Below are 21,982 nucleotides of genomic sequence, written 5' to 3' on the forward strand. Positions count from 1 at the left end.
TGCTGCATACAAAGACCCCTTAGCACGTAGGGAGAGCCCTCTCAATGTCAGGAGAGGCAAGAGCTCCCTGAACTTCTTCCAACCACTTCTCACTCCAGCCCCACCTCCAGCACACAACATGTCTCCCAAATAACAAAACTCTTCCACACACTCAAGAGATTCACCAGCAAGTTCAATCCTTTCACGTCTGACGATCTCCACCTGCTCACCCCGGCACACAGTACACATAAAATCAGCATTATCTCGCAGTCTACCTCTGAAACCACTACATCTCTTATGCACCCATTTATCACACACACCGCACAAGATGGAATTACTTCCCACGCCCTTGTGGCAAACTGCACATGGCCACTCTCCCTCGTCTTTGACAGTACCGCCACCAACCCTAGATATCATCACTTTTGTTCTATCTGCATTTACCCTTAAACCCTTTTGCCCCATACCATCTCTCCACTTCCTAAACCTTTCCTCTGCCTCCCTTTCATTCTCTGCAATCAACACCAAATCATCAGCATACAACAACTCCCACGGGAGTCCATTTCTAAGGTCACGTGAAAGGGCTTCAAGTACCATGATAAACAACATGGGACTCAGGACTGACCCCTGATCCACACCAACATTCACGGAAAACTCATCACTCAAATCTCCATTCACTCTCACCTGGGTGTGAGCACCCACGTACATGGCCATAACCACCCTAACCAGCCACTCCTCCAAGCCAAGCTTTCTCATTGCCCACTTCACCACCTCTCTAGGGACTCTGTCAAAGGCCTTTTCCAAATCAACAAAAACAAAATAAAGATCCCTTCTCCTACCAATATATGTGAAAGAAAATTTTGGGGTGATCCGAAAGTCCAACAAGAAGGCCTGGCTGACTTACGGTATGTGTTCATCATATTTCCACTCATACCTCTCTCATGTCCTGAAGAGGTATGTCTCCAGGGAGGATTTGGCAAACAGATTTCTCGTGGTGGTAGACAAAGCACCTAGCCACCCTCCCGCGATGAGGGAATGAGCAAACAACACTGAAGTGGTGTTCCTGCCCTCCAATACCACGTCGTTGTTGCAACCCATGGACCAAGGGGTGATCATTACGTTCAAAGCGTATTTCCTCTGCCACGTTATACAGCAGTTGGTGAGGGCCTGTGACAGTGACAACAGGATGAAAATGCAGAAGTTCTGGAAGGGCTACAATATGTGCCACATCATAGAGAACATCACTGCAGCATGGCGTGAATTTAGCCAGGCCACTACGATTGGTGTGTGGCGGAAGCTGTGGCCAGAGTGCATGCACTCCTTCACCGGCTTGCCCGAGGGTGCGCAAGCTCCGCCGGTGCAGCATGTGTGGCAGGACATAGTGGAATTGTCACACGAGGCGGGCTTCTGGAAGGTCGACGAGGACGACCTGGAAGAGGTCCTTCAAAGCCACAAGGAGGAGCTCAGCAACAAGGAGCTCCTAAATATGGAGATTCAGTGGACACACCAGGAGACACAGGAGGAGGAGGTTGTCCCTGAAGTTCGAGCCCTCAACATAACAATTCTGAGGGAGATGCTGACCATACTGGGAATCATTGCGCTGATGCGCACACACAACCCTCTCGCAGGACAGAGCAGGGACACAGCTAACCGGCTGGAGGAGGGAATGAAGGTGTACAAGACAATGTTTGAGGTAAAGAAGAGGGCGGCCAGGCAGACTACAATCACTGCCTTCTTCAAATAGGCCCCCACCATGCCAGCAAGCCACAAAGGATCTCCCCAGCCTTTGACGAGCAAAACATCTCCCCAGCCTTCAACCAGGAGAGTATCTCCCCAACCTTCAACCAGCAAAGCATCTCCCCCGCCACTGACCAGCACAGAAACATCCTAGGTCTCCTCCCGCCGGGGACGTGCTCAGCCCATAGTACTCAACCTAACTTCCAGCCGATCCCCGTCTCCCGTGTCTCCACTAAAGCACTCTGCCACTCCATCTCTGCCTTCCTTGCCCCAGCCTCAATCTCCCTCACCACTTTGGACACAGTCTCTGTCTCCCTCACCACGACGTAAGCCACTGCATCTGACTCCATTGCCACCACCTGCGTCATCGCATCACACTCCATCACCATCACCTGCGTCATTGCATCGCATTCCATCGCCACCCCCAGAGCCAGTGCATTAGTCTCCCACTATGATCACCCCACCTCACCAGGCTTCCCCCTCCTCCCCCGACCCTCCCCTGGAGATGGGGTTTGAGGACTTTGAGAAGGACGGGTGAGTGTTAAGGAGCACCACATGTCCCCTATCCTCGGGAGGAGGGAGGTAGCAAGGATGATGGCCAGGACCTGACATGGACTTACAAGAAGTAAGTGACGAGAAGTGTTTCATATTTTCTAACTTATTTCTTATGATTTTCAGATTTTATATGTTGGTTTCAGTAAGTTATTTGTAGGTGTTAGGCTTAGGGTAGCTTCCTTTACAGCTGTTAAGCCATTTAGATTGGCTTTAAACTTGTTTTTGGGCTCATTTGGGTGGGTTTTGGACTTGGTTTGGGGGGAAACCCAAGGCTGATAAATGCTTCCCATTACTTTACATGTTAAAAGTACCCTAATATACAGCACCCCACCTAATGATAGGGTTTTACTTAACCAATTACATTGTTAAACTGGGATGTATATATACTGTGTATATATATATATATATATATAGAGAGAGAGAGAGAGAGAGAGAGAGAGAGAGAGTGTAGCACCAGTCGAGCAGGGCAGTACTCCCGAGGTGGATGGAAAGCTGATGACAGGAAGTGCTGGAGCTCCCGTTTCATCAGCCCTCAGGACTAGTTCCTGACCATCCCCCTTTGCTGAACTTTTTCAGTGTCTCAGTTACACAGAGAGTAGGCCAGCATGCTCTCCAGTACAAATTTCTCTAACTATCTTCATCAAACTACATGCACAGTACACACTACACTTCCTATTCAATATTTACCAAAAATGGCGTCGTTTTATCAAGCCTCAGAGTCCCCGGGGGGGGGGACCATAAATGCCCCCACCATTCGCCCCTCTCCCGGTGACGACTCAAGGTGCCTGGAACCACTGTCTGACTCTCTTCTTCTTCATTTCTGCAACATTCGTGGCCTTTCCTCTAACTTTCGCTCTGTTGAGCACCACCTCTCCTCCTCTCAACCTCACCTTCTTTTTCTAACGGAGACTCAGCTGTCTGAGGCAACTGACAGCAAACCCTTTTCTGTATCCTCCTACTTTCTCTATACTCATTTCAAAGCCAAAGGTGGCTGTTGTGTATATATACGCAATGACTTATCTTGCTCTCGTGTTCCTGAACTTGATTCTTCTGAATTCTCCACACTCTGGCTTCGGCTTTCCTGTCATTCTCTGACTAAATATATCTGTGCTGTTTACTTATCCCCTAATTCTACTGACTATCAAAAATTCTTCGATTATCTTACTTCTACGATGGAACACATTCTATCCATTTCTCCTTTCTCTGAAATCTCCATTCTTGGTGATTTCAATGTTCACCACCACCTTTGGCTCTCCTCTCCTTTCACGGATCCACCTGGTGAACAAGCCTACATCTTTTCTATCCTTAATGACCTAGAGCAGCTTGTACAGAACCCTACCCGTATCCCTGACCGCCTTGGAGAGAGCTCCAACATACTTGACCTCTTCCTCACAACAAATCCTTCTGCTTACTCTGTTAATCTTTTCTCTCCGTTGGGCTCCTCCGATCACAACCTTATTACCTTAACCTGTCCTATCACTCCGGTACGGCCTGTGGACCCTCCAGGGAAACGTCGTCTGTGGCATTTTGGAGCCGCAGACTGGGAGGCCCTCAGGCAGTACTTCTTTGATTTTCCCTGGAATGATTATTGCTTCCATGGCCGTGAGCCATCTGAGTGTGCCTTGCGCATTACGGAGGTTATCCTCTCGGGCATGGAAGCATACATTCCTTTCTCATATCCTTTGACTAATGCAAGAAAGCCTTGGTTTAATCACGCTTGTTCTAATGCTGTCCGCAACAAGGAGAGGGCCTACAAAAGGTACCGGAGCCAACCCACCCCTGAATCACATCATCTTTACGTTTCTGCCTGGAATCGTGCTAAGTCTGTTCTTCGCTCTACTAAAAATAATTTCATCCATACTAAATGCTCTCAACTCTCCAACTCGAATTCTTCCCGCTCCTTCTGGCATCTTGCCAAAAATCTTTCTAACAACTTTACCTCATCATCATTCCCTCCTCTTTTCTACTCTGATGGTTCTGTAGCTATTTCTTCTACTGATAAAGCAGATCTCTTCGCACAGACTTTCTCCTCCAATTCTACCTTAGACGATTCCGGTGCTGTTCCTCCATCACTTCCCCCCTCTGACTTCCTCATGGCTGACATTCAAATTTCTTCAGTTGATGTATTTTCTGCCATCACTGGCCTCAGCACTAACAAGGCATATGGGCCTGATGGGGTCCCTCCTGTTGTTCTCAAGAACTGTGCTTCTGTGCTTACACCCTGCCTAGGCAAACTCTTTCGTCTTTGTCTGTCAACTTGTACCTTTCCTTCTTGCTGGAAGTTTGCTCTCATTCAGCCAGTCCCAAAGAAGGGTGACCACTCCCAACCCTCCAACTATCGTCCAATTGCTTTAACGTCTTGTATTTCAAAAGTTTTCGAGTCAATTCTTAATAGAAAAATTATAAGGCATCTTTCCTATCACAACCTTCTTTCCGATCGTCAGTATGGGTTCCGTCAGGGACGCTCCACTGGCCATCTTCTCACCTACCTTTCAGACTCCTGATCATCCTCCTTTCGGGACTTTGGCGAAAGCTTTGCCACTGCACCTGACATCTCAAAGGCTTTTGATCGAGTCTGGCATAAATCTTTAATTTCCAAACTACCCTCCTACGGTTTCTATCCTTCTATCTGTGCCTTCATCGCTAGCTTCTTTTCTGGTCGTTCTATAGCCGCTGTTGTAGACGGCCATCGTTCTTCTCCTAGATCTATCAACAGTGGTGTTCCTCAGCGCTCTGTCCTATCACCAACTCTCTTCCTTTTATTCATCAATGATCTTCTAAGCTGTACATCTAACCCTATCCACTCATACGCTGATGACTCCACCCTTCACCTTTCCATTCGGTTCCCGCAACGCCCATCTCAACAGTTACTTCAACAAACAAGGGATGAGGCTATGGCACACCTAATGTCTGACTTGGCTCGTATCTCTGACTGGGGTAAAAATAATATGGTTGTCTTCAATGCATCTAAGACTCAGTTCTTACACCTATCAACCTGACAAAATCTTCCACAGGTATACCCACTAATGTTTAATAATATTCAGCTTAATCCTGCATCATCCTTGAACATGCTTGGGGTTTCATTTACTCGGGACTTATCTTGGAAAGATCATATTACATCTCTTGTAAAATCTGCTTCCAAGAGATTGGGTGTGCTAAGCCGACTCCGCTCTTTCTTTACCCCTGCGCAATTGTTGACTCTATACAGGGGTTTTATCCACCCCTGTGTGGAGTACAACTCTCATGTGTGGGGAGGCTCCCCACATACAGCTCTTCTCAATAGGGTGGAGTCAAAGGCTTTTCATCTCATTAACTCTCCTCCTCTTACTGACTCCCTTCAACCTCTGTCTCTTCGCCGCACTGTTGCATCTTTATCTCTTTTCTATCGCTACTTTAATGGTCACTGCTCCTCTGAACTGTCTGCTTGCATTCCTCCACCTCTACGACGGGCGCGTAGCACCCGTCTGGCAGGAAACTCTCATCCTTTTTCTGTCCAACTCTCTAATGCAAGAGTTAACCGTTACTCCCAGTCTTTCATTTATGCAACAGGTCAGCTCTGGAACTGTCTCCCTCTGTCTGTATTTCCTGCTGCCTATGATCTCCAGTCTTTCAAACGCAGTGTGTCCAGGCATCTCAAAATGATCGGATCTTGAATTTGGCTCTATATTGTATTTTGTTTTTCTCTTGGAGGGAACTGTTACTGCGGGCTCATGGCCTTTGGTTCCTTCTTCCTCGCATAAAAAATATATATATATATATATATATATATATATATATATATATACATATATATACTGTATATATATATATATATATATATATATATATATATATACTGTATATATATATATATATATATATATATATATATATATATATATATATATATATATATATATATATATATATATATATATATATATATATATATATATATATATATATATATATACACAGTATATCTATCTATCTATCTATCTATCTATATATGGAAACCAGGATGACAAGACTGTCTGAAATTGCAGTTGACATAAATGAGATACTACAGCTGTTGAGGGGCTTGGACGTGAGGAAAGCAATGGGACCAGATAGTGTGGCAGGATGGATCCTAAAAGAATGTGCTGACCAATTAGTGTGGCGTGTTTATGTCATCATTAAGAGCTCTCTGGAAAATGGACAGTCTTCAGGGGATGAGATAGGGAAGATCCACTCAATTATAGACCTGTATCACATACTAATGTTGTTTGTAAAATCTGTGAGAAAACTAATAGAAAGAGATGGATTAAGTATTCAGAAGAAAATTAAGTGATAACACCAAGACAATTTGGTTTTAGGGATTGAAGATCATGTGTTACTAACCTATAAAGTTTCTATAATAGGGTAATAGATGTCATACAAGACAGAGAGGGGTGGGCATATTGTGTCTATCTAGATCTCAAGAATGCATTTGACATGGTGCCCTATAAAAGGCTGCTATGGAAGCTGAAGACCTTTGGAGATGTGTATGGGAAGCTATCAAAGTGGATGGAATATTATCTGACAGGAAGGCAGATGAGAACAGTCACAAGGAACACGGTTTCACAATGGAAAAATGTAACCAGTGGGATACCCCAGGGCTCTGTCTTAGCCCCAGTAATGTTTCTGATATATATAAATGATTTGCCAGGAGGTTTGAATAGTTACATGAGTATGTTCACAGATGATGCTAAAATCATGAAACATATTAAATGTATACAGAGTTGTAAAGAGCTGCAGGAGGACTTGGATAAACTCCACAACTGGAACCAGACTTGGAAAATGGATTTCAATGCCAAGAAGTGTCATGTACTGGAAATGGGAGTCAGTGAAAAAGACTGCATTGGACATATAAAATGGGCAGTGAGATAACTAGTAAAAGGAAAGATGAGATGGACTTAGATGTGATTATTCAGAATGACTTGTCACCAGAAAAGCATATAATCAGAATCACCGGAGGCACTTATGGATTACTGACAAACATGAGAGTGGTTTTTAATTATATGGATGAGGAAATGCAGAGGGAGTTGATAGTGGCCATGATAAGACCAAGACTAGAGTAGGTGGCTGTGGTATGGTTACCTCATTTGAAGAAGTATATTAACAAACTGGAGAGGGTTCAACTGATGGCTACAAGTATGATACCATGCCTATGGGAACTGACCTACGAGAAGGGATTGGAAAAACTGGCTACCATCACTGCGTGAGTGGAGACTTGATTACAATGTTTAGATGTGTAAGAGAATTGGAAAAGATGAATAGAGAGGATCTTTTTGTGTTGGACAATGGAAGAACAAGAGGTCATGACTTCCAGATGAGGAAAGGCAGACATCTTAATGATCTTAAAAGGTTCAATTTCCCAAACAGAATCATAGGTACAGTACAATCCCAGCTATCCGGTATCCAGACAAACGGAATACTCAGAAAAACGGGAAAATTCAAGGGCTGGTAAAAATGTCAGTAAGTTATAACTGTGCGCCAATTTGAATGGACCGCCAAACCGCCGTTTGATCGTGTCACGCGAGGCTGGGTGAAGTCAGACAAAGCAAGGTGAAGGCATTTCCGGCTAATGTAAATCCCTAGCAAATCCTCTTAACCACCCCTCCTCTCCCCCTCTTTCCCTTACTTGAATTCAGTCATCCTCCACACCCTCCAAAAATCACCAGTCTGCTTTTTGCCACCAGACAGTAAACAAGCTCTCTTGCTATTGTGTTCCTCTGATAGATGGTAATTTGTACACTCCAAAATGCCTAAAGTGCAAACTAAACGTAAGCGTATCGTGCTTACCTTGAAACAGAAGCTGGACATATGCAACAGACTTGAAAAAGGCGAACATTATAAAACACTAATGGCTGAATATAAATGTTAATAGGAATGAAAGTTTACTTTGTTGGAAGAAAAATAAATAAATAATAGGCCTGCATTTCATACGTACATCATTTATTTTATTTTCTGCAAAACAGCTGAGTGGTGGGTGAGGGGTGGAGTGATGGAGGTCAGGTGGGGAAGAAGAAGAACAGTCGGGGTCAGAAACGTAAACAATACTCACGTGGGGGCACAGGTGTCGTGATAATTCTACAGTGCAGTCTTAACACATCATCAGTTCACTAATAAATGTTCAAGCTTTTATTTCTTTATTTTATTTTTCAATTTTTATGAGTACAGTACATATAATGAATACAGTAATTCGGTAAACAACGGACTGGTGCAATTTGTAGTACTGCAAATTGCTAGACATTGCTCGCACATGCGTTATGACCATGGTGTGTGTTTACAAGGCAGTTTTTCAGGCGGAATCTCTTAGTGTAACCCCTAATGTGACTGGTGAGTACCTGAACTGTATTTACTGCTGTGATAGCCTTTGTATAGATTTGACTTGAAAATCAGAAATACGGGAAAAATCTGTAACCGGGAAGGTAAATTCCCCAAGCCACCCGGTTAACTGGGATTGTACTGTACTTGGAATGACTTAGATGAGGGGGTGGTGCAGGAAAAAAAACATTCATGTATTTAAAACTAGAATGGATAAATTTAGATATGGAGACAGGACAACATGAGTTTAGCTCACTCCTGTTTACTACAAATAGGTAAATACACACACACTCACACACAATTATCACTTCACTTACATTTCACACTCTGCACTATTTATTGCACATTTGCACTGTCATTTGGCAATAGCAATTTTGTTTCGATGACCTTTTACACACAAAATAAAATGAATGAAAGAAGATCACAGTGAGTGTAAAACATCAGGCAGCCATCTTGGCTAAAGCGTCTGACTCAGCTTACATGGGAGGCACTGTGTACACACAAGGTTGTCGTCTGCAACAACCACAATTATCATATAAGCAAATTCTGCAATCGTCAGTTATCAAATTGGCACATTTTCCAATCATTATCACGAAACATAGCATAGTTTTTTGTTCACTGTTCTATCAATTTGCCACATACCAAGCTGACAAATACTTAGACGTGACTGTACTTGACAATCTGCCTTTTTATGGTGTCCATAATAACACCCTTCTGTTCCTTAACCCCTTCAGTCCCAGGGTGTCACTTTCGTTTTTATTTTTCCTATCCAGACAATTTTCTTCAACTTTGGAAGGATCAATACACATGTGAAGGGGTTAATCAAGGCTATAGCTAACCCCTCCAGTTTGAAAAGTCTCACCTAAGCTCAATAAAATCGTCTGGAGATAGTGAGAAGAAAGGAAAAATGACGTCCTAGGATTGAAGGGGTTAAGTTGTACTGATTGCACAAACACAGTTCTTGTATGGAGTCCCTAAAGGGTCAATTGTAGGCCTAATACTGTTCACAATTTACACCAGTGGCCTGTCATCCCTGCTTGATGCACACAACATGGTCAATCACTTTTATGCCTGTGGCACTCGCCTTTATATGAAGTTCACAAATACTGTATTTATAACACAAAGACTGAGCTGGAACCCCTACTGTTTTATATTAAGATCTAGATGGGAAAGAGGAGACTTAAACATAAAGGTGGTAAGAACTTAGATCATCAATATTCATGGAATAGATCATCATCATTCATTTTTCATCATCCAATCCTTTGCCCCATGAGAGGCATAGGAGCCCAGGGCTAGGCATGTTGGTCCTGACCTTTAAGATGAGAGTGACCAGCCTCACTCATCCCTGAGTGGCATTTTGTAAGAAATAATCAGCAATAATCCCAACCACTCCTTGGATATAAACCTTCACAGGCTCAATCCGACTGAAGCACCTTAATTACCCACTAAACCACCAGGTGCCATATTTTGGTTATACTGTTACCACCCAGCATAGTAAATGGTTTCCTGGTGTACAGGAAACCATTTGGCTTGTCACTCAATGTAGAGTCACCCATTGGCAGAAGAAGGGGAAAGAATGAATGGAAGAAAGACAAAAGATGGAGTGTAAAGTCACCCATAGGCAGAAGGACAAGGAAAGAATGAAGTAAAAAAAAGACAGAAGAGTAAGGAAGGAAAGGAGAGAGGAGAGGAAAGGATAAGGTGACCAGAGTCCTGCTTTTAGGCAGGACAGTCCCGCTTTTTTTACATCTGTCCCGCTTTTTAAGTTGTGACTAAAATGTCCCACTATTAGAAAATTACTATTACATTAGATGTAGCATGACCTTTTATGAAATAATGATGAATTAGTAAAATTATGCAAAATCTAAACCAAATGAAATACCGAATTGTCAATATAAAATCTGTAATACTGTACTAACTGGTCGGCCCTATCACCGTACCGTACTGCATATTGGTCACGTTTCAGACGTTAGTGTTTGATTTGTAGCCTCAGGGTGAGAGGTGTTGGTTAGCAGCCGTCGCTATCACTCACATAAGTCTCTCTCTCTCTCTCTCTCTCTCTCTCTACACACACACACACACACACACACACACACACAAGTGACAATGTCCCGCTTTTAGCTCCAATAAATCTGGTCACCTTAGGAAAGGACAGACACCCGACAGCAGCACTACATAAAGTGAGTGGATGGTGAGAGCCCCCACCTACTACCAATAGATCATCATTATTCAAAGAAATACAAAGGGTGATATTGCTAAGAATACCTGAACTCCTGAAAATGGCTTTGCACAACATTGTCCAGTGAGTTTTATTTGGTACTTGGGTGCATATTTGAACTCAAAACCAAGTTACAAGGAACACATTAATCAGGCTGTCAGAAACTGTAACCTGTCATTCAATCACCCGTTCTCCCTGAAACAATTTCTGAGTAGACATTCCTCTCAACACTGGCTTGCATAATGGTGTTCTCTAATTTTAATTACTGTAATGAATTATGGATTAGTCTTCCAAAAAAAATCCCTTGAACACTTCACTACAACCATGGTCCACTGGCCACCACGTCCATATCTGAGATTCCCACATATGCCAAACTTCTGTTTGTCTTACTGTGAGCCACTTATGTCTTATTTAAGGTCACAAGGAGTAAGGGAGGGTGAACAAAGCCAGAATGTGGGAGGGATGGGTGAGGGAGAGAGGGCAGGAAACTGAAAAGGGTGTTGGCATATAAAAGTGGTGAGAGGGCTGCTTTATGATACATAGTCTTTTTTTTTCTCTCTCTCTCCTTTTCCTTTTATGTCTGGTGCTCCTTATTTAACTCCACTGCACACCATCTCATTTTGATCTTTTTATAATTAACAATGAAGTATCACATTATTTATCAATACATACTGGAAGGAGGGAAGGTGAATGGAGAAGGAAAAACTAACCAATAAGTGTGTTGAATTCTCCCAAGCCACACCCTTTACCAGGATTGGTTGATGTGATCATGATGGATGGGGTCAAATGTTCCCTAGAAGTCACACCTCTTTAACAACAGGATTTCAAGATGAAATTATGGTGGGTGCATTACTGTGACCTTTATACCATATCAAAGCCCTGATAATATATGTGACATCATAGAATAGCCCCAGGTATGAAACAGAGATAAGACAACAAACAGGCACTACCAGATACATAATGGATGATGCCATGACAACAAACCGGCATCATGAGATCATTGGGATTAAAGGAGATTCAGTCTGTATTAAACTGGGCAGCAAGGTTTGTCTTTGATCTCTCTCCGAGCACCCTCACTACCTCATTTCTAATAGAGTTACACTGGCTTCCAGCAAAAGATAAAGAGAACTTAAACTGCCTTATGAATTAAGGCTCTCAGGTTTGGTGATCTGAAGTATCTTGATGAATTACTAAAGCTTACACTGGTATATCCAGGTGTGATTTTGCAAAGTAAGGATGATTCTGTGCATCTCCATGGGCCAGGAGTTGTTCATTAGCCATTTTTTTCTAATCAGTTATTTTCCTGTGACCCCTACAATATATAAATTTCCACTCACTCGATGTAGTGCAGCTCTTGGGTGTCTGCCCTTTCCTCTCCATCCTTCTTTCCTTCCATTCTCTTCTGTCTTTCTTTCCTTCATTCTTTCCTTGTCCTTCTGCCTACAGGTGACTTTACACTCCCTCTTCTGTCTTTCTTTCCTTCATTCTTTCCTCTTCCTTCACCTGTGGGTGACTCTACAGTGAGTGACAAGTCAAATGGTTTCCTGTGCACCAGGAAAACATTTACTATGCTGGGTGGTAACCATATAACCAAATTTTGGCGCCAGGTGGTTTAGTGGGTAATTATTATGCTCCAATCAGATTGAGCCGGTGAAGGTTTGTATCCAAGGGGTGGTTAGGGTTGATTGCTCATGTAATGCCACTCAGGGATGAGTGAGGCTGGTCACTCTCATCTTAAATGTCGGGACCAACTGCCTAGCCCCGGGTCCCTACGCTCCTCATGGGGCAATGTAGGATTGGACGATGGATGGATGGATGGCCATTATCCATAAGACAACTGACTTGCTGAATCTCTTATGAGGCTGCTCAAAGCCTTTAGCTCTTTGAAAAGCTATGATCTTGTGAGAGGTGTTATGGTGAATGATTACAGAATTTGGTTGTTGCCACTTCAATATACTGTGTTAAGTTTGTATGTGAAAAATTTCATAACAGCTGTTGTTATTGCTACTGATCAACCCCAATCTCTCTGGTTGAGCAAACCCATCAACCACCAGCAAGCAACTGCCCCTACAGGGCCATCCTGTGAAGTGGGCCGATGTTCCCTTGCAGCTGACAGTGACTTACTACAGCAAGGCTCGGGGATTAATGGGGTGGTTCGGTTTCTGGATGGATGCTGCATTAGTGACTTTCCACCCAGTTTACTGGGGCACAATACCAGGCTCCACTTCACCCCATTATTTGGTTATATGGTTACCATCCAGTATTGTAAATGGTTTCCTGGTTTACAAGACCCCATTATACTTGCCAATCAGTGCAAACCCACCTGATGTGGAAAGAAAGAGCTGTAAAAGTGACAGGATGGAAAGGCCGAAGTTGGAAAAGAGGACAGACATGGAGAGAGAGAGTAAGAAAGAGGATGGAAGAAGTTGGAAGCATTAGATCAAGTGAGTGGATGATGGCTGCCACCACCTATCATCTCATATTTCTTGTAAACGTACAAATGTGTTTCAAGCACTAGTGAGTTTGTTTGGAAGTGGCACTTTGAAAAACAAAAGATCTGGTTATTATCATGCATTGATTAGTAATCTGCTTTTCTAGCACTCACCCCCCCCCCTCTCTCTCTCTCTCTCTCTCTCTCTCTCTCTCCTTAAGAGGGAACACTTTTATTACTGTTTCTATTTTATATGCTTCATCTGTATCAATGCCAGATTTTCTTTCATCTGGACATGAACCCAGTCGATTACATGAAACTTCAGGCTGGCACTTATTATTACTACTGTATTATTATTACTATTATTATTATTAATATTATTATTACGATATGTGAAATAACCATCTGCACTGTGACAGAGAGATGCATGAAGTGAGTGTACTGTGGTGTGGGAAGCTGCATTACAGTGATGGCAAGGTGAACTGCCTGTGACGTATATACTGTATGGCCAGTGAAACAATGAAGAGTGATGGCCATATTGTAGTTTGGCTAGGTGTAGTTTCTACAGGACAAGTGTCTAGTAGGGGGTTTGGCTGGAGGTTTCGAAGTGCAGAGTAAAAGCTAAATGTTGTTATGCCACACTTTTTTCTATTCTTCTATCTCACCTGTGTGGCAGGAAGTGGGGCATTGGTGGATGGGCTAGGCTGAGAGGAAGCAGTGGATGTCTGCCCTCCCACTCCACTTCGACGGCCAAGTATCGGAGATGTGGGCAAACCTCCACCCAGCCCAAAGAGAATGGTTTTAAGGGACTTCAGCTGGCTGTCTGAGGACGGTGTCTCCCTGAAAAAAATAGTAACGTACTAGAGTTGCATTCTACTCCTCTAAATGAGCTAGTGCAGTGTTTTTATGGCCCTAAGAAGCTTTCATACACCTCCTTTTAGTGATTTATTTTGAATTCAGTCAGCTCTCCATCCTTGACGAGGCCACAAATGGTGAAATTCTGTAAATAACTGGCATCCCCTCTCTCCCCCAAAATGGCCCATGCAGTTGTAATATATTTAGATGATTGCCTAAAAAACTTTTACAGTGTCTTGAAACATCATAAAACAAATAACCCAACCAGCAAACAGCAAACCCATGGAAGTGGAGGGCTCAAATGTGACACACTTCAGCATTCTCTTGTACGGTACGTAAATCTTAGTAATGTTGATATATATTGGCCAAAATAAAATATAAGGGAATATTAATGTGCTATGTAAAGAAATAACCCTAGTAAACAAGAGATGCCAAGAAGTCTCCTTAACCCACAAAAATATAGGTCACGTTCTTGTCAGTTTAGTAGTCTTCCTAGCACCTTTTCCTTATTATAACTGGTATGTTTTAGTTTGAAAGAACTGGGCCACTCTCACAACTTAAATACTGTGCTAAGTCAGGGTTGTGTTCAATTCAATACGCCTTAGTTATGAGGTACAGTGGTCTTCTGGTTACTAATCAAATTAATCCTTGAGTTTGGCTACACTTGGCTAACTGCCAAGCTGAAAAAGTCTTACAGGTCTCTGTCAGGTGGAAAACTGAATACAGTTCATTTCTACAGAAGGCACATTAATAATTTACTATATGCTATTTAGGCACTCTGTGCTGATGCTGCCAAAGATTCAGATACCATACAACAAAATGTTAAGGTGTAGTATTCAAAACATTACCTTAATAATGATGTCACAACCAGCCCACTTGTGGCTGGCACAACTCTAACACTCTATACATCTACCACCAAATAAATTTATTCAGTTGACAGTGAGTCACAGGAGTCTGACTGTAACCACGTGACAAAACTTCAGGAAATTAATGAAATAACTTAAACTAAATAATTCCTCCCTTCAATAACCCTCTCAACAGTGTTATTTCTAAAATTCATTCTTGCTACTTTCTGGTGACTGTATTCAACACATGACAGATCTCTAGTAGTGCTGGAGTTAATGAAGGCTATATATAATGCCTCTACTCTCCCAAAAGCTGAATGCATGCAGTAAGTGGTAGCTTCATTGTCTGTTTGCTTTTGAAGACTCCAATATGCTTGCATGCATCGGCCTTGGTCACCTAATGGCGGCTCTCCATGCTGCTCGATCTCTGGTAGCTTCCTATTCAGTTCCTTAACCCTAAGGTCACATTCAATGACCTCGTCCCAGGTCTCTGTCAGTCTGCCTCTCGTAACCCTACTCCTAACATTAACACTTCTCACTTTCTGCACCCAATTATCATCCCTCATCCTCTCCACAAGCCCAAATTATCTCAATCTACCTCTCCTCATCACAACACCAATACACTCCAGTTCCATCCTATCCCTCAACTCTTCCATCAAAAACCTAGTCCCCACAGACCTCACACTCAGGGACGCATTACCCGTACATGCCTTTGGCTCTATTATGTCGATATTAACGAATGATATATATAAACATATACACATATGCCCCAGTTTAATGATGCCACTGGTTAAGTAAAAACCCATCGTTAGGCAGGGTATCGTATCTCAGGGAAATTTTAACGTGTAAAGTAACGGGATGCGTTTTTCATCCTTGGGTTCCCCCCCCCCCCAGCCATGTTCAAAACCCACCCAAATCAGTCCCAAAAAAATTTAAAGACACTCTAAATGGCCTAACAGCTGTAAAAGAAGCTAACCCAAGTTTAACACCTGCCCCCGTCATTTCATTGCCCTGCTCCCAGCTCACCCCCCCCCCTCTCTCATACACCTCCCCACTCCATCCCTCCATCTCATCCTTGACCTCCCCCTCCCTCTCCTCCCCTCCACCTCATTTACATACACTCTCCTCATCAGTCTCTCACTCTCCATCCTCTCCACATGACCAAACCACCTCAGTATGTTTCTCCTGACGTTTCCTATCACATCCACATCCACACCACAATGCTCCTTCACTTCCACATTTGTCAGTCTGTCTCTCCATGTGATTCCACAGGCTACTCTCAAATAATTCATTTCCACTGCTCTCACTCTTGACTTGTGTCCTCCCAACAACATCCAAGCTTCACTTCCATACGTTATAGTTGGTATCACAATACTGTCATGCACTAACTTTTTCAATTCCATGCTCACTTCCCTGTTTCTTAAAACTGCTTTCAAAGAACCAGCAACCTTTCTTCCTTGCTGTACCCTTCCAAGCACTTCACCCTCCAAACTTCCATCCTTATTCATCGCACTACCCAAGTACTTAAACGTACTAACACTTGCCATTTCCTCACCATCCAACCTCACTGTACATTCACTGACTTCACTTCTCTCAAAGACCATCACTTTACTCTTCCCTACATTCACATTTAGATTCCGTTTCTTACAAACTCTCCCAAACTCATCCACCAAGCCCTGCAGCTCCCCTTTGTCTTCTCTTAACAACACAGTATCATCTGCAAATAACAGTACAGGGAGTTTCCAAACACTGCCCTCTCTCATTAGGGCCACTCCAACATCCACTGCCCTACCTTGTATCACTTTAATAACTCCATCCATTTACAGATTGAACAACCATGGAGACATGATATCCCTGTTTCAACCCAACCTTCAAACAGAAAAACTCACTCAGTTCACTATCCACATGCACTGCAGCCTTAGCACCCTCATATATACTCTTCACAGCATTCAACATCTTTCCATCTACTCCACATATTCTTAATACTTTCCACAATCATTGTCTGTCCACCCTGTCATATGCTTTCTCCAAATCCATGAAGGCTGCATACAACTTCCTTCCCTTCTCTAGAAACTTTTCCACTAAAGATCTAAGAATGAATATCTGATATACACAACCTCTTCCCTTCCTAAAGCCTCCCTGTTCTTCTCCAACTAATTCCTCTGTTATTTCCCTAACTCTGTCAATAAGTATCCTACCATATATTTTTCCTATTACACTAAGAAGACAAATGCCCCTATGATTACCACACACTTCTTTTTCCCTTTTCCCTTTGTACAAGGGAATAATTATACCTGATTCCCAATTCTACGTGTCAAGTGGGGTTGGTGGGGGATTAGTGCCCCTCCCTGTAAAAACAATTAACTCTAAGCCCTTGGCCACCCCGTTTGGGATACATGGCATCTGGCAATGAATGAATGAATGAATGAATTCCCAATCCTCTGGGACTCTACCTTCCTCCCAGGCCAATCTGCATGTCTTCCACATCCATTCTGCTACTATCTCTCCCCCATATTTCAGCATTTCACCACACACTCCATCAATTCCTGGGACTTTCCCCGATTTAACTTTCTTCATTGCTTCCACAACTTCCGTCCTACTGATTTTTTCCTCCCCTCTCACATCCCTCCGTCTCCCAGCCATTTCCCAGCCACTTACACTCACATTACTTTCATTCTCTATGTTCAACAATTCTTTAAAGTGTTCTCTCTATCTGCTCACTTTTTTCCCTTCTCTACTGGTAATCTACCATTTTTATCTTTCACTCCCCAACTAACTTCTTTGGCACCCTGTCTAACTCTCTTTGCCTCTTTCCAGAACATTTTCTTACATTCCCTCTACTTTACACTCAAAATTCCTTCCAACTTCCTCATCCACTCTCTTCTTACTCTCTCCTACTAATCTTTTCACCTCTCTCTTCCTCTCTATAAATAATGCTCTCTTCCGTCTCTCAACTTCTTCCATGCCCCTGTTTCTCATCCACTCACTATATGCTTTCTTCTTTTGTGCCACAGCCTCTCTCACCTCTTCATTCCATCATGCTGTTCCCTGCACCCCCTTTCGTCGTCTCTTCAAGCCACATGCCACCTCGCATGCTGGACAGATTTCTTCTGTGAATATCTTTTTGTTTCATTTTTGAAGGCTCAAACATGTTTGCATGCGTTGATCTTGGTCACCTAATGGCGGCTCTCCATGCTGCTCGATCCCTGGCAGCCTCCCTGTTCAGTCCCTTAACAATGAGGTCACACTTAATGGCCTCGTCCCAGATCATTTTTGGTCTATCCCTTGCAACCCCATCCCTAATATTGATGTTTCTCACTTTCTGCACCCAATTACCATCCCCAATCCTCTCCACATGCCTAAACACCTAAATCTACCTCTCCTCATCAAAACACTAATACACTCCAGTCCCATCCTACCTCTTACTTTTTTCATTGTAAACCCAGCCCCCCCAGGGCCATGGACTCTGGGATGCACTGCACATTCAACTAATCATTCATTTCTGTATGTCTAAGCCTGCAAATATCCTCTTCCTTTACTGTCCAGGTCTCACTACCATACAGCATTACACTCCTAACACATGCAGCATACAAGGATCCCTTAGCACGTAGGGAGAGTCCTCTCAATGTCAGGAGAGGCAACAGCTCCCTGAACTTCTTCCAACCACTCCTCACCATAGCCACAGAGTTACACCAGTCCCACCTCCAGCACATAACATGTCTCCCAAATAACAAGACTCTTCCACACACTCAAGGGACCCACCAGCATGTTCAATCCTTTCATGCATGACAATCTCCACCTCCTCTCCCATACACAATCTATCTATCTATCTATTGCCAGATGCCTTAATCCCGTAAGGGGTGACCACAAACAAATAGCCTCCATGTCGCCCTGTCTCCCGCCATTTCACTGCCCTGCTCCCAGCTCCCCCCCCCTCCCCCCCCTCCATCCTCTCCACATGACCAAATCACCTAAATGCTTCCTGTCACATCCACATTCACACCACAATGCTCCTTCACATCCTCATTTGTCAGTCTCTCCATGTGACTCCACAGGCTCCTCTCAAATAACACATTATCTAGCAGTCTACCTCTAATACCACTACATCTCTTATGCACCAACTTATCACAAACACTGCACAAGATGGAATTACTTCCCATATCCTTGTGGCAAATTGCACATGGCCACTCTCCCTCTTCTTTGAAGGCACTGCCACCAACCCTAGATATCATCACTTTTGTTTTATCTGCATTTACTCTAAAGCCCTTGTGCACCATACCATTTTTCCACTTCCTAAATCTTTCCTCTGCCTCCGTTTCACTCTCTGCAATCAACACCAAATCATCAGCATACAACATCTCCCGCGGGAGTCCACTTCTGAAGTCACGTGAGAGGGTTTCAAGTACCATGATAAATAACTGAACAACAAGGGATTCAAAACTGACCACCGATGCACACCAACATTCACAGAAAACTCATCACTCCAATCTCCATTCACTCTTACCTGGGTGTAAGCAACCGCATACATAGTTATAATCACCCTAACCAGCCACCCCTTCATCCCAACCTTTCTCATTGCCCACTTTACCACCTCTCCAGGGACTCTGTCAAAGGCCTTCTCCAAATCTACAAAAACAAAGTACAGTTCCCTTTTCTCTCCTTTACATTTTTCCTGAAGCTGTCGAACAATGAACATGGCATCAGTGGTCCCACTGCCTGGCATAAACCCAAACTGCATCTCATCAATATTCAGTCTTTCTCTAATCATACCTTCTAGAACTCTCTCCATTACCTTCATTATCTGATCTAAAAGCTTTATTCCCCTATAATTTCCTATTTCCAGGGCATCACCCTTCCCCTTGTATGCATCTACAATTACACACTCATATTGTAAATGTCATATTCATTATGTGCATGCCATTATATGCATACTCAGTATATATTAGTTTTATGAACTGTATCTTAATTTGTAATTTAATAACCCCGAGCAAAAGGTGTCACTTCTTCAATCGTTTGCAACTTGTAAACAACCACGGACTCAAGGCCAAGATGAGAGGTGACCAAGGTATAGTATCGTATTTCAGTATATCTATAGTATTCTGTTACATGTATGCTTGTAATACAGTATGTATTTACCTATTTGTATTTACCTATTTGTAGTATACAGGAATTGAGCAATGCTTGTGTTGTTCTGTCTCCATATCCACATTTATCAAGTCTACCTTTACACACATGAATGTTTTTCTCATGCACCACCTCTTTGTCTAAATCGTTCCAAATATTTAAGTATTTACCTAATATACCTAATTGTGATATACACGGAATGTACTATGCTCGTGGGTTTCCGTCGCTGTTTCTCAATAAGTCAAATTCAGCTTTAAACTCGTTTATGATTTTAGACTGGACGATCTCTTTGTCCAGGCTATTCCATAAGTTTATACTTCTGTAAGGAAAGCTATATTTCTTGATATCCTTCAAGCAGCTTGACTTTTTCAATTTCATTCCGTGTCCTCTTGTTGCTCTCTTATCCCATACAAACAGATCTTCTTTGTCAATTTTATCTACTCCCACCATGGTCCTGAACACCGCAATCATGTCTCCGCTCTTTCTCCTTTCCTCTAACGAAGGCAAATCCAGTTTTTCCAGCCTCTCTGCTGAACTTTTTCAGTGTCTCAGTTACACAGAGAGTAGGCCAGCATGCTCTCCAGTACAAATTTCTCTAACTATCTTCACCAAACTACATGCACAGTACACACTACACTTCCTTTTCAAAATCAACAAAAATGGCGTCTATTAATCAAGCCTCGGAGTCCCCAGGGGGGGGGGGACCATAAATACCCCCGCCATCTGCCCCTCTCCCGGTGACGACTCGAGGTGCCTGGAACCACTGTCTGACTCTCTTCTTCTTCATTTCTGCAACATTCGCGGCCTTTCATCTAACTTTCGCTCTGTTGAGCACCACCTCTCCTCCTCTAAACCTCACCTTCTTTTTCTGACGGAGACTCAGCTGTCTGAGGCAACCGACAGCAAACCCTTTTCTGTATCCTCCTACTTTCTCTATACTCATTTCAAAGCCAAAGGTGGCTGTTGTGTATACATACGCAACGACTTATCTTGCTCTCGTGTTCCTGAACTTGATTCTTCTGAATTCTCCACACTCTGGCTTCGGCTTTCCTGTCATTCTCTGACTAAATATATCTGTGCTGTTTACTTATCCCCTAATTCTACTGACTATCAAAAATTCTTCGACTATCTTACTTCTACGATGGAACACATTCTGTCCATTTCTCCTTTCTCTGAAATCTCCATTCTTGGAGATTTCAATGTTCACCACCACCTTTGGCTCTCCTCTCCTTTCACAGATCCACCTGGTGAACAAGCCTACATCTTTTCTATCCTTAATGACCTAGAGCAGCTTGTACAGCACCCTACCCGTATCCCTGACCGCCTTGGAGAGAGCTCCAACATACTTGACCTCTTCCTCACAACTATTCCTTCTGCTTACTCTGTTAATCTTTTCTCTCCGTTGGGCTCCTCCGATCACAACCTTATTACCTTAACCTGTCCTATCACTCCGGTACGGCCTGTGGACCCTCCAGGGAAACGTCGTCTGTGGCATTTTGGAGCCGCGAACTGGGAGGCCCTCAGGCAGTACTTCTTTGATTTTCCCTGGAATGATTATTGCTTCCATGGCCGGGAGCCATCTGAGTGTGCCTCGCGCATTACGGAGGTTATTCTCTCGGGCATGGAAGCATACATTCCTTTCTCATATCCTTTGACTAACGCAAGAAAGCCTTGGTTTAATCACGCTTGTTCTAATGCTGTCCGCAACAAGGAGAGGGCCAACAAAAGGTACCGGAGCCAACCCACCCCTGAATCACATCATCTTTACGTTTCTGCCCGGAATCGTGCTAAGTCTGTTCTTCGCTCTACTAAAAATAATTTCATCCATACTAAATGCTCTCAACTCTCCAACTCGAATTCTTCCCGCTCCTTCTGGCACCTTGCCAAAAATCTTTCTAACAACTATACCTCATC

At 43.2% G+C, this 21,982-nt stretch overlaps 1 protein-coding gene across 1 annotated transcript in view; it reads right to left on the reverse strand.

Moving 5' to 3' along the window:
* The window catches only part of LOC145396869 (WD repeat-containing protein 91), a 386,076-nt gene that overhangs the window by 193,307 nt on the left and 170,787 nt on the right, over positions 1–21,982 (reverse strand). The window contains 1 exon segment of the mRNA XM_080270157.1: positions 13,905–14,084. Coding sequence (XP_080126283.1) covers positions 13,905–14,084 — 180 coding nt within the window.

Source organism: Coenobita brevimanus, chromosome 39 (genome assembly GCF_032717465.1).
Source record: "Coenobita brevimanus isolate Jiangsu-jjx chromosome 39, ASM3271746v2, whole genome shotgun sequence".
NCBI classification, from domain to species: Eukaryota; Metazoa; Arthropoda; class Malacostraca; order Decapoda; family Coenobitidae; genus Coenobita; species Coenobita brevimanus.